The sequence below is a fragment of the Strix aluco genome, chromosome 15 (genome assembly GCF_031877795.1).
Source record: "Strix aluco isolate bStrAlu1 chromosome 15, bStrAlu1.hap1, whole genome shotgun sequence".
Classification (NCBI taxonomy): Eukaryota; Metazoa; Chordata; class Aves; order Strigiformes; family Strigidae; genus Strix; species Strix aluco.
Window position 1 is genome coordinate 4,573,924 of NC_133945.1, and position 16,095 is coordinate 4,590,018.

General features: G+C 54.9%; 2 protein-coding genes across 3 annotated transcripts; one reads left to right on the forward strand and one right to left on the reverse strand.

The window, feature by feature from the left end:
• Positions 1 to 1,058: 1,058 nt before the first annotated feature.
• On the reverse strand, positions 1,059 to 5,291 carry NME3 (NME/NM23 nucleoside diphosphate kinase 3). The gene is made up of 5 exons (XM_074841305.1): positions 5,193 to 5,291; positions 4,945 to 5,075; positions 3,724 to 3,825; positions 3,273 to 3,385; positions 1,059 to 2,361 (listed from the first exon to the last, which is right to left on the reverse strand). Exons 1-5 carry the CDS (start codon positions 5,236 to 5,238, stop codon positions 2,244 to 2,246), a joined length of 510 nt encoding a protein of 169 aa, XP_074697406.1. The 5' UTR covers positions 5,239 to 5,291; the 3' UTR covers positions 1,059 to 2,243.
• EME2 (essential meiotic structure-specific endonuclease subunit 2) lies at positions 5,237 to 15,844 on the forward strand. Of its 2 annotated transcripts, none has more exons than XM_074841303.1 (8): positions 5,237 to 5,678; positions 9,006 to 9,142; positions 10,104 to 10,196; positions 10,931 to 11,055; positions 12,698 to 12,803; positions 13,626 to 13,741; positions 14,210 to 14,399; positions 15,526 to 15,844. In XM_074841303.1, exons 1-8 carry the CDS (start codon positions 5,237 to 5,239, stop codon positions 15,694 to 15,696), a joined length of 1,380 nt encoding a protein of 459 aa, XP_074697404.1. In that variant the 3' UTR covers positions 15,697 to 15,844. The 2 variants fall into 2 exon arrangements, with proteins under 2 accessions (XP_074697404.1, XP_074697405.1); XM_074841304.1 differs by having other exon boundaries at positions 5,547 to 5,662.
• Positions 15,845 to 16,095: the final 251 nt, after the last annotated feature.

Genomic DNA, 16,095 nt, shown 5'->3' on the forward strand with positions numbered 1-16,095 from the left:
AGTCAATCCTCGAAGCAGAATTCCCTCCAACGTTGGCAGCCCCCATGTTGTCACTTCTCTCCCCCCCCAGGTCTCTGCCTTCACACCACACCGCTCCATTTCCCAGGGCTGAAGGAAACGCAGCTCTCGAGGAAACCAAACGACCCCACCAGACTTGCTGGGACAGGGCCCAGCAGCCCCGGGCACAAACGGCGGCCTGGGCTGCACCGCCCCGGGCCAGGGCTCCGCTCCGGCCCGCAGCTCTCCCGCTGCACCGACACCCCCGTCCCTGGGAGAGCGACCCCAGCCCCGGCACCCGCGGGGAGCTGAGCGGGGCCCGGGAGGGGCTGCTCCGCCGGAGAAAGCCCCGGCCGCGGGGCTGAGGGGGAGCGCGGGACGGCGCTGGCCGGGCGGAGGCAGGGGGCAGAGGAGGGGAAAGGGCAGAGGAGGGGCAGGGAAGGGAAGGGCAGGGCCGCCCCGCGCTCACCGCCGCCTCCCGCCTCCCGCTGCCCTCGCGCTGTTGCCAGGCGATGTCACAACGCCGCCGCCCAACTGCCGCCGGCCAGAGCCACGTGACGGGAGCGGACCAATCCCCGCCGCCCTGGCACGTGCGCGGCCGTCGCGCGGCAGCGGCCGGGCCAAGATGGCGGCTGCGGCACCGCGGGCCGGTATCCACGAAGCTGCTTCGCCAACAGCGGGGGCTCCCATCCCCCTCGGCACAGAGACACCACCCAGGTGTCCACCACCTCCCCGTCCACGGGAAAGACGAGGGGATTCTAGCAGTTATTATAAAAAAAGCAAATGGCTGCGTTAGTGTTGCATTAAAGGGTGGTTTGGCAGCAAGTGAACCCCCTTGTGGTCCAGCTTCCCCTCAGATGTCAGAGGGGCGGGGGGGGCACGTTTAGACTGAGTGATCCCCAGACAGGCACCGTCAGTCCGGTTGCGCTCAACGTCCTGACCTCCCGGGATTAGGCCGTGCTCCCCGCGCACAGCGCTTCCAGTTTAGTCGCGCTCCCTGGACTCCCAGGGCCAGACTTAGAGAGTTGGGCGGCGCCCAGTGAGAAACTTCTACAGCCAGCTTAACAAACAGGGCAGTTTATTAAAGCAACAGAAGTACAGGTTCTGACGGATTTCCAGTGATAAATACACTGTCTGCCAAAGCGCGTGTGACCACTGGGATTATAGATAACACAGTATGGAAAATTAAAAAATGACTCTATATAGCGAGATTTCTAAGTTTTCTGAGCAAGCACTCGGAATAGTCCGGATCTTACCCAAAGATGTCCCTATGGGCAGGGGGGGACTGATCCCGTCGACTGATCCCAGGAGTCAGAGGCAGTATCTTCCCTGACTTGTTCACAATATCTTCCCCCACCATTCCCCCTTTCTCAGGCCATTTTTATGCCATTTCTTATCTTCAAGGTGAAGCTTGAGTGACTCTAGTCATACATTATTACGATTGGTGTAAGATTTGCTTTGCTTTTAAAGGTATAGTTTAACAAAAATTCAGGGCACAAGCTCAGTGAGGAGTGGTCGCCCTTCGGATGTGGGTAGCCTTTGGGATGGAGGTGTGTTTTGGTATTATAATGAGATTATAATGAGCAAACACCCACAGCCAGGAACTGGAGTCAGAGAAACTGGGCGTTTCACAGCATTTGGTGATTCTTCCTTCCATGGACTCGTTCATCACGTCTGAAGTCAGGTGAGCTTGTGCCAGCCCTGGCACACAGAGCTCCCGCCATGGGAGAGCAGCTTGTCCTGTTCTTCCTTCCTTGTCTTGGAACAAGCTCTTACCCCAAGGGGGAACCTTACCCCTTATCCCATAGCAGCCTAATTCTTTAAAAACCTTCTAGAAATGCAGGTAAGTTATATCGATCACAGCACCTTGTAGTGACCAGAGCACCTCTCCCAGCAGTAAGAAGCACAGGTTCTCCTGTGCCAGGCACGTCAGAACACACAGGAACAGGCACAGAGCCCAGTTTTCACTTCAATAAATCACCTTGGAACTATTTGGGATTTAAGAGGCTGCAGCAAGCAGAGCAAAAATACCAAATACTTACTTATTATAGCAGAGAGGAAAAAAAAAAAAAAAACAGCTACTCTTGCAGGGATCTAACCCGCAGTTACACACACAAACCAGCTCCTAGGACCCCTCCACTCACACGCAGAACGGAAACCCCCACAGCAGGATCCACAGCCAGCCCTCACGGCTGCAATGAAATGGATGGAAACACCCTGTGCCCACTCAGGAAGACGTACTTCCCTCAGGCGTAGATCCAGTGCTCGGCTGTGTCCTCCCAGCATGTCAGCTCCTCTGGGCGGAACCAGAGGGAGATCTCCTGCCGGGCACTCTCAACTGAATCGCTGCCATGGATCACATTCCTGTGGAGAAGAAGAAAGGGATCAGCTGGCACTAAGCACGGAAAAGCAGAAGAGGGAAGCTGCAGTTTGTAAAATTTCACCTTGAGCAATTTCTTTAAACCAATTGAGCCAGTCACATCCTACAATATCCCACTGCAGAGCCCTCCTCCTGCCAGCTCAGGGGCTGCTCGTGGTTATGCTGAACATGGCTTAAGTGATGAATGTGCCACCAGTTCCCAGCACTCCTTTCCTCCTATGATGAGGGACCGTTTGTTTGCTACAGGAGGAGCTGTAAGGGGCTGTTGATCTGAGGTTTGCTTTGGTTTTATGTCAGTAATTCAACTTTTGCCTCCAGATTTCCCCCCTTCCATCAAAGTAGGTCCATTGAAGCAGGTTTGGAAATCAAACACCATGGAACAGAAACCTCAGCCAGGCGGGTTCAATAAAAGCAGTGTCTACCATAAGCCAGGCTGCAGCCCCCCGAGGTCACCACCACTGAAGACCTGGCGCTCCCCCTTGGCTTTCATTACAGACTCAGATGCCCAGTAGAGCTACAGCAGCTCTCCAGGTGCCCCTCTCCCCCAGGAAAGGGCTGAGAGGGCTCCTCCTTTCCTCTTCACAGCCTGACAGTCCTGATTCCCCAGAAGAAAAGACAAGCAAACCCACCTGCTTTCATCAGAGAAGGCCTCAGGAGGCAAGAAAGACCCAAAGCCAGGCTCCTCCCTTCTGGCAAAGCCAAGCCCAGGAGGCAGAGGACAGCTTGCCCTGCCAGGGCTGCTCTGCAAGCTGAGGGAGACAGCTCTGATCTGAGCACAGAAAGGAGAAGCTCTGATCTGCAGATGCAGACTCACGTGGCTCAGGCAGGCCTCGCACAGAAGTGCCTGGACAGGATGCCCTGAAATACTGAGGGAACAAAAAGCCAAAGCTCTCACTTGCTGACTTCAACGCAGAAGTCTCCTCGGATGGTGCCAGGCCTGGATTCGGCTGGGTTAGTCTCCCCGATCATTGTGCGAACTGTCTTGACCACATCCAGGCCCTGCCAGACCTGACAGAGAGCAAAACAAGAATCAGCTTCCACAACATCCCCAGCAGGTCATAGCATCTGGCCTCTAAATTCCCCATCTGATCTACCTGGGTGAGAGACAAGAAAGGGTCTCTCTGTAAATAGTCTTCACAAGTTGATTTTGGAAAATAATCAGAATTGTTTATGGATTTAATTTACTGCAGGAAACGTCCCTGCAGTTCAGTACAGCTTCAGTACAGGGTCAAGAGACCCTCTGAAGAGAGAGACCACCTTGTTTCCATCGTACCACAAGCCAATGCTGCTTAAACACTGCACTTACTTTCTGTTCTTTGGTTCCGGAGAACCTGGCCAGCACTCACCATGGCCACCACAGGCCCAGAGCTCATGTACTTCACCAGCCGGCTGTAGAAGGGACGGTCACGAAGGGCAATGTAGTGCTCTCTCAGCAGCTCCTCCGAGGCCTGAGTACAAAGAGCACAAAGCTTTGTCTGCTCTGAGCAAGTGGGTATTCAGGCAAGGTCTACACCTGAGAATCACAGAATCATTCAGGTTGGAAAAGACCCTTGGGATCATCGAGTCCAACCCTCAGCCCTACTCGACAAAGTTCTCCCCTACACCACATCCCCCAACATCTCATCTAAACGACCCTTAAACACATCCAGGGATGGTGACTCCACCCCCTCCCTGGGCAGCCTATTCCACTCTCTGACCACTCTTTCTGGGAAAAATTTTTTCCTAATGTCCAGTCTGAACCTCCCCTGTTGGAAGAGACCAGCACCAACCTCTCTACAACGTCCTTTCAGGGAGCTGTAGAGTGATGAGGTCTCCCCTCAGCCTTCTCCTCCTCACACTGAACAGTCCCAGCTCCTTCAATCTCTCCTCACAGGATTTATTCTCCAGGCCCTTCCCCAGCCTCGTTGCCCTCCTCTGCACTCGCTCCAGCACCTCGAGATCTCTCTCGTATTGAGGTGCCCAAAACTGGACACAACACTCCAGGTGTGGCCTCAGCAGTGCAGAGCACAGGGGGACTGTCACCTCACTGCTTCTGGTGGTCACACTATTGCTGACACAAGCCAGGATGCCATTGGCCTTCTTGGCCACCTGGGCACACTGCTGGTGATCAAGAGATGTGGTACAAGCCAGATAGTGCATGTTCCAATGAAGCCCCTGCCCAGATGTTCACATCCAGGGTTGAAATGGCTTTGCCAAAGCCTCACACGGGGAGGGGAGAAGTTTCTAGGTCAGAGGAGCAACGTTTGCCAGCTTACACCAGCCACGCACGAGAGCCCTGGAGCACGGGCACAACTGGGATCACCCCGCCAAAAAGCAATTTAGGCACCTGGGTGCCAACACCCCTCTGACCCGCGAGGATTTGGTGCCCGAGTGACAACAACAGGCTGTACCAGCGGGGAGGGGGCAGAGACACCCCCCGGCTGTCACCCACAGAGCCAGGGCCTGCAGGGCTGCACGGGCCTTGCCTCAGACCGGGCCCCCCGGCACCAGGGGACACACACCGCCCCCCCCCCCCCCCCCCCCCCCCCCCCGCTCCCGCCCTGGCAGCGGCGGTCCCGGCCGCTCACCTGCAGCAGCTTCAGCCCCACCAGCTGCAGCCCCTTCCTCTCGAACCGCCGGATGATCTCCCCGACCAGGTGCCGCTGGACCCCGTCCGGCTTGATGGCCACGAAGGTGCGTTCGCTGGCCCCGCCGCAGGCTGCGAGGAGAGAGCGGAGCCGTGAGGCGGGGGGGAAGGAGACCCACCGGGCCCCTCAGCCGCGGGGGCAGGAGGGGGCAGGAGGGGGCACAGCGGGGGCAGGGTCCCGGCCCGCACCGCTCTGGAAGAAGCTGGCGAAGAGACCCAGCACCAGGCAGATCATGGCGGCACCGCTCTTAAAGGGGCCGCGCCCCCGCCCCGCGCTCTCAGCGCCGCCCCGGCACCCGCCCGCGGCGGAACGATCGTGCTGGGGCCGAGGAGCCGGCGGGGCCGGGAGAGGCGGGCGCTGCCGCCGCTCCCATGGCAACGGGCGGGGCCTGGCGCCTCCCGGCCGCCCGCGCTGGGCCATGGCTGGGGCGGGCCGGCGAGCTGCCGCCTGGGCCATCTCCGAGTCGGAGCCCGAGAGCGAGCCCGAGTCCCGCGGCCCCGCTGCGGCGGCCCCGGCCGGGCGGGCGAGGCGGCGGGGGGCCCCCGGGGAGGCCGTAAGCGGGAGGCGGGAGCAGGAGGCGCTGGAGAAGCGGCGGCGGCGGGAGGCGGCGGCGGCGTGGCGGCTCCTGCGGCCCGAGCGGTGCCTGCGGCTGGTGGAGGTGTGCGCAGACCCAGGTGGGCGGCGGGGCCGGGGGGGGCCCGGCTGTCACCGCTGAGCCCCTGTCCCCGAGCGGCGCCCGGGGCCCACGCAGCCCCCTGAGTGTCGCTGGGGCTCTTTCGGCCGCCTTATCTCTGTCGTTGCTGTCGTGCCCGCAGGCTGGCTGCGGTTGGATTGCAGCGGGCAGCTGCCGCGGTCCCCGCCTTGTCCCCGAGTGCCACGGAGAGAGGACCAGCAGTAGCGTGGCCAGCAGGGACAGGGAAGGGATCTTGCCCCTGTGCTCGGCACTGGTGAGGCCGCCCCTCGATGAGTGGGTTCAGTTTTGGGCCCCTCACTCCAAAAAGGCCATTGAATGACTCGAGCGTGTCCAGAGAAGGGCAACGGAGCTGGTGCAGGGTCTGGAGCACAGGTCTGATGGGGAGCGGCTGAGGGAACTGGGGGGTTTAGTCTGGAGAAGAGGAGGCTGAGGGGAGACCTCATGGCCCTCTACAACTCCCTGAAAGGAGGGTGCAGAGAGGGGGGATGAGTCTCTTGAGCCAAGGAACAAATGATAGGACAAGAGGTAATGGCCTCAAGTTGCGCCAGGGATGGTTTAGACTGGATATTAGGAAGTATTTCTTCACAGAACGGATAGTCAGGCGTTGGAATGGGCTGCCCAGGGAGGTGGTGGAGTCCCCATCCCTGGAGGTGTTCAAGAGGCGGGTTGACATAGCAGTGAGGGATCTGGTGGAGTTGGGAACCGTCAGTGCTAGGTTAACGGTTGGACTAGATGATCTTCAAGGTCCTTTCCAACCTAGATGATTCAGTGATTCTGTGACCAAGCGCTCCAGCTCCAGGGCTGACAGGCCCAGGCTGGCACCTCTGGAAAACAAGCTCTTAACTTCTCCGGCCTCCTGTTGGGGAAGCAGAAGGGCAGCGCTTCGGCCCCGGAGGGCTCTGGAAGCTTGGCTTTACGGAGCGCCTGCTTCTGATCTAGTTCTGGGGCAGCGAGCTGCCGCTGTTCCTGTGCTCGCGTCCTCAGGGGTCGTTATGAAGAGATAAGAGGAGCTGCAGCTCAGCCGCCTGCTCGGGCTGGGCGATGTTACCTCCTATCTGGAACTTGCCTCATGGTTCAGCTTCAAGATAAGCCTCTGGAAATACCAGCACCTGAAATATGTTCTCCAGGTGCCTCACAGAGGGCTGGGTCTGCTTCCAGAGCTGCTCTGCCAGCTCAGGGAGGATGTTCAAGGCAGCAGGACCCCATAGGTCACAGCACAGAGCTTTGCTGGCAGAAAATGAGGTGGCTTACTCCTCAGTGCTGGCTGCCAGCGTGTCCCTGGGATCCTGGCTCTTTCCCGGTACTTGCAAGTGCTGCTGCTGAGCCCCTGACACATCTGACTGCCTGGAGCGTGTTCCCAATCCCCTGTCCTGGGGGCAGCGACATTGCCGGCCCGTTCCTCACCCTGCAGCTTGTCTGGGCAGCCCAGGGTCACTGTCAGGGGCAGAGCGGCAGGTGTGACAAGTGTGACACTGTGTCCTGGTCCCCAATGGCTTGAATCGAAGCTGCAGCTCATCCCTGTGCACGTGTAATTAGAGCCATAAGCATTATATCTTGAACTGCTCTGTTCGTTAGCATGCCATGCACCACTTTTTGCTAATTATGTTATGTATTCACTCCACAAGTAAATTGCTAGCAGCAAGGTTTGTTTAACTAAAGAGGTTTTTTAAGGAAACGTGTTTTGTATCCTTAAACGTTCTGTTTAGAGACTTGTTGGTTTGCTTGTTCTCTTCCATGCAGGTCTCGGGCAGGTTCTGTTGGTTCTCTGGATGGCAGGGATCCAGCTGCTTTATCCCACATGGTTTTGAGTAAATTATTACCGTGTTCGCACCAATAAAATAATGAGAGGTTATATTCTGGGGATCCATAGCATGGTTTTGACTGAGAAAGATTGTTCCTGTTTGCTCCAACACAGTCCTGTTGTGCTTATTATTCTGCCACTAGAAAAGTCTTTGTAGGATAAATACTGTCATCTGTCTGTTGTGGAATTTGCTGTGAAGTCGTGGGTACAGCCGGTGCTCAGGAGGTGGTGGAGGTTCCAGAAGTGTATTTTCGCAGCTTTTCTCCAGGTGAAGGATCCCATTTGAGTGGGGTCTGCCTGATGAGGCAGGCTGGCTGGTCTAATGCACAGCCCGCCAGAGAAAATGCTGTGGGATTTTCACTTTAAAAACTCCACCGTGGCGATTATATCGGCACCCCCCGAGTCCTCAGAATTTCTGTCCCTGGGTTTCACATTCTCCTCTGCCCCAGTGCTAATCAGTTTAGTTCTTGCTCCTCTCTTCTGCCCCCATTCCTGCCCAGGTCTCAACCCTGCTCCTGCCTTCCCAACCCTCCTCTCCACCCCTCACCTCACTGCACCAGCCAGAGGCTTTCCTCCTCCTCTTCCCGGGTGCCGGCAGAGGGAGCGCGGGCAGCACGGAGGAGCACCCTGCCTGTCCTGTGCCTGCAGCACCCAGCCCCGCACCCTGAGGTCCATCCTGCCCCGGGGAGCGGCTTGGGGCCGGGCTGGCAAAGCTCCCTTGTAAAACAAGGTGTTGATATTTTTAAGGAGGACAAACAGCATGTTCTCAACCCTCCCCTTGCATTCTTAGAATCAGCTGTGCTATGTTGTTGAAACATCTCAAACAAATTCAGTCTAGAGCAGGCATCTGCCAAAGAAAACAGTCCAAACAATTAGTTAGATGAGGTTGCAGACACCTGTAAGGATGGTGCCAACTCACATTAGCTACGATTGACAGTACTTGCAGAGCCAGTAATTAAAAGCATGTTCTCCGTGGGCTTCCCGGTGACATCCACGTGTGTGTCCAGCCTGGCACAGGAGGGGATGGGAACAGGGCTGAAGGGAGCATCGAGGGAGGTGTCGGGGCTGTGCACGGTGGGTGGAACCTCGCTTCCTAGTGACTGATTGTTCAGCCTGTTGGCTAATTTCAGTCTTCTTTCACAGAGATGTCAAAAATAATTAAGTTTCTACAAATTTATTAATTGAGGAAACAGAAGAACTGGCTTTGAAAGTTTGCCTTTAGTAACCTAGAATGCACAAGCTGGTTTTTAGAGTTGTTATGGCAAATTGCCTGTCACCGTCCAGGAACTTGGCTGGAGTGAAGAAGGACAATTTTATAGGTGCCTGCAGAGGTGGTCAACAATGGAACCAGTCAGCAATCCAGCCAGCAAGTGTGTGCACTGTAGGCAACCAGCCTTTCCACACTTACAGAATTCCTTGTTTTGCACTTGCCTTTTTGTTGTTCTTTAATAACATTGATGAAATACCTCTTTTTCTCTCATCATGATGTTCTGTCCTTCTCTGCAGGTCTCCTCAAAGATCCTGGCTCAGATGCTTGGGTGAAGGTTTTAAGTTCCTTGGACTGTAAATGTTCTTTTGAGCCTCAGGCAATTCCCTGCAGCATAACCTGGAGGAGAAACATGCCAAACACTCTGTCCACTCCGGTGAGTCGTTCTCATCTTCTCTGTGCATGTAAGCTGGCAACTGATGTGCTATGGGGAGAAAGCTTTGAGTTGCCTTGCTAGACCGGGCACTGGAGCCTCAGAAACACTGATTACTGGTGACCAGTTAGCTTGGGAGCTGGGTCTGATTCACACGCAGACTATTCCAAAGCCAGTGTCTTTTAAACATCTACATCTTGTTGTTTTAGGCAGGTGTGCATCAAGCCCGGGGAGCCTTTAGTAAGCAAGAATGAGACTGCTACAAGGCATTCATACAGAGGTTTCACCTGGGTGCTCAGCAGCATTTCCAGCCCAGATCTGTGCATGGCATGCTGCCACGAGCAACACCTGCATGTCTGGAAGAGGCTGGGCAAATTTGCTGTCAGGCCCCTAATTTGGAAGGCCCAGAGATTGCTTCATGAACCCTGCTCACTGGGCAGGTACCTTCTGGTGCCAAATACAGTTCCCAGTCCAGTTTGGTTTTGGCTGGTTCAGTATCAAACGGTATCTGCGTGGCCGTGGAGGCTGATGTAGGCTGTTCTTGTGCTCATCCCCACTACAGGAATTTCAGGCAGAGGCAGAACTCTATTTTTGCTGTTGCTGGATAAAATGTTGCAGATACTGTGGTCATATAATAAACTACAGATAATGTAGGTGCAGATAACGTGGTCATCTAACTGTGTGCAGTGCAGACAAAGGCATTTTGTGTCCTTTCATCTTAGTTAGCAACTTCTGCAGTTGTCACTGCCTTCCTTGCCAGGCTATTTTTGCACCTTCAGTGATCTGCTTGTTCAGGGAGGATTTTTACCTTTCAGTTCAGCTGTGGTCTTCCGCCAGCGTAGTATTGACGTAGCCTTGTGAGTGCTAGTGCCTCTTACAGTGTGGGCTCTGCACAGGTGGAGACTTGCTGTCTGCTTTCGTGCTGGACCCCTGCTTGTGTTGGAAATTATTTCCTCTTCTTTAGGACGGCCCCATGGTGAAGACTGAAGATGAGAAAGAGGTGTTGGTGTTGGTAGAGCCAGAAGATTTTCTTAAGCGCCTCTTTTCCCTAACCCAGGTGATACAGATCTCAGAGCCAGCCCCACACTAAGTGCTCTACAACAGAGTCACTTTGCCAAGTGAGCACTGAAGGGGAGGAAGGTTCATTTAAAACTGCTGTTGCTCCACCCTGAAACAAAGCTGTGTTACAGAGGGCGGTGGTTTGAAAGGAGAGAGCTTGTGGGAGGAGATCCTTGGGGATATATGCAGGCACTTGCCATTAACTGCAGGACAGGGTGTTGCTTTCCTCAGAGGGGACCTGGGCAGGCCAGACTTGCCTTTCCTTGCATTTAGCTTTTCTATTCTCATGGAGTCCATAAAAGATTTTCCTGAAAGAAGCGTTCAGCCCTTGGAAACATTTGCATTTTGAAGCAGAGAGATTTGCATTAGTTCTCATTTGTGTGCAGTCCTACAACATTTTATTTATACCTGTTTCGGCAGGCTGTGCTTCTGCCCTGAGAAGTTCCCCGTCCATCCAGCCCGGTCCAAGAGTAGAGAATGACAGGCTAGAATAGGCAGTGTCTGTGAGGAGATCAGTGCTAACGCCCCAGGGAGAAAGGTGAGCCAGAAGAAGCAGCGGGATGTTGGCAGGTGTGGCCTGTGGTGCGTGCCCAGAGGCAACACTCTGGGCTGCAGTCTGAGCCTGCTGATGAGATGCACCTTGGAAGGCCCGGCTGTCCTGCCAGAGATGGGGAGGGGTTGTTTCAGAGAGGAAGGCTGCTACAGGCTTGGGTGTGATTTGTCTCACTTCAGAGTTTTGTCAATGCCCCATCAGCAAGTCAGCCTGACCTGAACCAAGTGTTGCCTTTGGCTGGTCTGGAGGGCTCCTCTACCAAAACCTACAGCCTGGCCGTCGTGGGGCTGGATGCCTACAGGCGGTACGTGCTGGGCGAGCGGTGGTGCCGGGGGAAGCTCACAGCGGGCGGATATCAGCGTGTCTGCAGGGGGGACACATTCAGGGCTGAGCTGCTGACGCTTCGTGCCAGCGTGGTGGCTGTGAATCACAAAGTCTGTGCTTCTGGGGGCCGGGACTTGGGTTTTGCAGTCTTGAGGGGGTGTGTGCATGTGTTTATAGCAGCCCCTGAGGACCTTGTAGCCAGAAGGGGTTCATGGGTGAGGCTTCTCTGTACCCCAGCTGGAGGGCTGCAGTGATACCAAGGAGCTGAGGGAACTGCTCTCACTGAACTGCCCTGTTGTTCAAGGCCCTGAGGGATGTTCAATGCCTGGAGCCCTTTTCTTGTCCCCCAAATGTCTCATTCGTGTGCTGCTCCCAGTGCCTGGGTCATAGAATCACAGAATCATTCAGGTTGGAAAAGACCCTTGGGATCATCGAGTCCAACCCTCAGCCCTACTCGACAAAGTTCTCCCCTACACCACATCCCCCAACATCTCATCTAAACGACCCTTAAACACACCCAGGGATGGTGACTCCACCCCCTCCCTGGGCAGCCTATTCCACTCTCTGACCACTCTTTCTGGGAAAAATTTTTTCCTAATGTCCAGTCTGAACCTCCCCTGTTGGAAGAGACCAGCACCAACCTCTCTACAATGTCCTTTCAGGGAGCTGTAGAGTTCTGAGGTCTCCCCTCAGCCTCCTCTTCCTCACACTAAACAGCCCCAGCTCCTTCAATCTCTCCTCACAGGATTTATTCTCCAGGCCCTTCCCCAGCCTCGTTGCCCTCCTCTGCCCTCGCTCCAGCACCTCGAGATCTCTCTCGTATTAAGGTGCCCAAAACTGGACACAACACTCCAGGTGTGGCCTCACCAGTGCAGAACACAGGGGGACTGTCACCTCCCTACTTCTGCTGGTCACACTATTTCTAATACAAGCCAGGATGCCGTTGGCTTTCTTGGCCACCTGGGCACACTGCTGGCTCATGTTCAGCTGTTTGTCAATTAGAACCCCCAGATCCTTCTCTTCCAGACAGCTCCAGCCACACCTCCCCAAGCCTGTAGCCAGGCAGGGGGTTGTTGTGGCCCAAGTGCAGGACCTGACACTTGGCCTTGTTGAAGTTCATCCCGTTAATGTTGGTCACCAATCCAATCTATCCAAGTCCTTCCCATCCATGTACGTGCATGGCAGAGGAATCTCCTCTGTGGTGATGGTGTGATCACTTCCAGAGTCCCCCACATAGACACAGCTATGGTAGCTCTCTGTCCTGTCCTGAGCTCTTGTCTCACCACTTCCTGGGGTTCTTGCTTAAGCCTGTAAGGATAAATTTTACAAAGAGTGTTATGTATAAAAAAAAAATCAGCTGTGGCCTGCTCAGTTCTGCCACCAGAGGAATCGAGTAGCTCTCACCCTGGTTTTGGGTCTCCTCGCCCTTGCAGGGGAGCTGCCACCAGCTGGGGGGGGCAGGTGGTCTGGAGCAAACTTGATGCTTTTGTCTCCAAGTTCAAATCAGATCGCGAGGTAGCGGATGTGGGTGGGTTAAGTCTGGCCTTTTCCTCTTTATCAGACAGCAGCCCTGAGGCGTGCAGACGTAGAGCCTGAGTGTGAGCAGTGTGTCTTGCTTGTAGGTGTAACCAGGAGCAGGGCAGGCAGCAGGCACTGAGCCCTGGAAAGCAGAGTCCCAGCTCCCAGCCTGGCCCAGAGCTGTCTATGACTCAAAAGGAGATACTGGAGGTAAAACTTCTTACAGTCCTTGAAGTTTTATGTTACTTGGGGTTGAGCTCTATGGAAAAGACTCCTGTTGGTGAGCTCTTGTGTATAAGGATTGCTTTGCCAGGGAGGGTGGTGACTGGCTTGGATCAGGTTTTATCCACTTGCATCCTCCTTCACCCTGGCCAGCAGTGGGATTGAAGAGGGATCGCAGATGTCAAGGCACGGTTTGCAGCCTCTTGTTCTTAAGACCCTGGTTCAGAGCTAATCCAGCCTCTGCTCACAACTGTGAGTTGTCTCCCCTCCCCAACCCCACCAACAACTGCCCAGTTTGCCTTGAAAGGACCTGTTGGTTCTCGCTCAGGTCTCTGTCTCACAGAGCCTGTGTCCCACAGCAGAGCAGCAATGCTCCTCGCGATGCCGCAGTGGTCATAAACTAGGTCAAATACCATCTAAACCCTTGCTTGATATCCCTTGAACTAAATTCCTGCCCTGCCTCAATATGCCCCAAAGGGGGTTATGACTCGCTGGTTTACTGGGAGCTAAGAAGGATGAGCAGGCTTTACTGCAGCACTGTGCAAACAGAGCTAATGCAGGCAGCCCAGCCTCCCTCCCCGCCCAGCCCAGCCCAGCTTCACCCACTGAGGGACGTTTCCCACCCGTGGGCTTCCCTTGCTGCTCTCTCTGGGTGCCTTTGGTGGCTGGGGCTGACACCAGTGCTACTGGCTGAGGGGTGACAAGGGTGAGGGCCTCGGGCTGGCCTGGCTCAGGGCTGGCCCACCCAAGCCTGCCTTTGTCCTCTTGGTCGGCGTGTGACGTGTTTCACCTCCATCGCTTCTCCTCCAGGCGCTGGTGGTGCTGCAGCTGTGGGGTAACATCGAAGTGCTGTTCCTAGACACGTGGCAGGAGTTGGGCCAGCATGTCTCTGCGCTGACAAAGGCAATAGCAAAACGCCCGTACAAGTGAGTCGTGTTGCTGGGCTCGGTCACATCCCAAGCCCAGAGATTTGGGAAACCTCAGTGGGAGTTCCAGGAACATTTACCTGTGGCTGCCAGCCTGTCCTTGACGCCGTCAGCGTGAGGGCCCAGACTAGGTGTGTCTCAAGATCGTTTTCAGTCTGTGCTGATGAAAATCCTCTGTTCTTGTGGTGAATGCAGTGGTGATTCAGCACTAGGAAAGGAGGGAAAATGACAGCCTGAGGAAAATCTTTTCACCCCGGGGTTCTGGAGCTTTGCAGGAAAGGAAAGAAAATTGAGGGGGAAGAAATATTAGCCCTGGGCAGAAAGAGGTTTTAGAAGGAAGCCCAGTGCTTAACGCTAGGGGAAGGCTGCAGTGTCTGGGGTCTGCAGGCCTGTGCTCAGTGCACACACCAGCCTCAGGTCTTGCTCTCAGCTGTCTGTCTGTCTGTCTGTCTGTCTGTCTGTCTGCAGGAGACAGCTGCAGTCGCAGGAGTTGCCTTTCTGCACTGCTGGGGCCTGGGCCAGCGGGGTGCGAGTGGAGAGGGACGGCACAGGGCTTCGGCAGGTGTGGAAGAGACAAATCCAGCAGTTTAACAGAGTCAGCCCTGCAACAGCAGCAGCTATAGCAGAAGCATATCCCTCCCCAAGCCTCCTGTTACAGGTAAGCCCTCAAACCCCTCTGTCCTGTTCAAAACTTGGAGGATGAAGGCAGGGAGGGGTGTCACGTGCTTTCTTGCTTAAAGGTCTTTGCTGATGGAGCAAACAAGCCCTGAGTGTGAAATCCGATCTCCAGAAAGGCAAGGCTTGTCTCCAGATGGGTGTTTGACTTAAGTAGCTACCAAAAGCTATGGTTTACCCCTCCTGTTAGCCCTTCCAGGCCTCTCCTTGCCTTGGTCTCGCCTCACAGGACCCACTCAAAGCATCTTTGTGTTTTTGCTGGCGACACATTTGGTTGCCCACCCCAGCCAGTGCAACTGAAGACCTGTTGGATGCATCCCACTGCCCTTGTCCAACATGGTCTGTCCATCAGCTTTCCTTGTTTTTATTTGAAACGGGTGATGTCTCGGGTGGCTGTCGTTACAGTCCAACAGCTCTACATCACCCTCAAGCAGAAAACTTGCGTCACCCCTGCAGACTGCAAGGGATTTCCACGGGACACCCGAGCTCTCTTACTGCTTACTGTCACCAGCAGCATACTCCTTTCCTTGCTCTTCTGTTGTCTGATGCTTCAGGGAGCTGATTTAGTTCACTAAATTCTCCCTCTCCCTACTGCCCTTAGCCTTCTGCTGGTTCGTGAGCTAGACTGACTCAGCGAGGTATTGGGGGAGCAGGATTAGACTAGGATGCTGTCTGACCATTCTGACAACAGTTTAGCCAATTGATGAAGACATTTTTATCAGCAAGTGCTTGTTTTTGTGAGCATCAATCACATGAACTCCATTAGTGAGTTCTGTGACGGAAGTTTTTTTTAAAAAGTCTCACATAGTCAAATACTCTCCTTTTTCTTCCCCTGGAGCTTTGATCTCTGTTGCTAGCACAGTCTCTTTGGAAGAAATGGCTTATACAGCTCTCTCCTTGTATGCTGGAGGGGCAACACACAACTCTGTGTGTGAGGTCTGTTTGCAAGTGGTAGATCTTGTTCTGAGCTTTATCCCGAGCCTAGTATGTTTGGATGAAGGCTGAGTCATGGATCCTCACTGTACAGCGGGATTGAGCCTTGCAGGGGAGACTGGAGTCTTCTGTGAGAGCATCTCTGCTAACCGCTTCCCTCTCTTGTGTGCTCAAAGGCCTACGAAGAATGCAGCACAGAAGATGAAAAACGACTCCTGCTGCGTGACATCCCAGTGAAATCGGATGTCGGCGGCAAAGACCGCCGTGTTGGGCCAGACTTATCCCGCCGCATCTACCTCTTCATGGTCTCCACTGACCCTGACCTTGTCCTGGACCTGAGCACGTAGAGGGACCGTGGGCCGTGTTGGGCAGCCTCCTTCTTTCATCTGCCATGGCTCAGCGGTGGCTGAGCTGCTGCTGGGATCCTGGCCAGGGGAAGCAGCTGATTCTGTTTCAGAACGGAGACTTGCGCGTCAATAAATGTCTTGTTACGGATGCTTTCTTCAGCCTCTGGGCTCTCCTTTCCTCTTTTAGCTGCCCCAGCTTTCCATCCCCCTGGCTGCAAAGCTGGCTGTCTCCTAAGAGAGCTAAGAAATGGTTGGAGCAGGGGCTGGATGGGAACGTGTTAGTGAGCTGTCCCTGAGCAGCACAGGATCAGCTCCTCCGCTGAGAGCGCCGCTTGGTGAGACTGTCTGGCGCTGCCTTTCAGGTGAGTTGTTGAATGAGCTGTGTATTTTCTGCAGCCT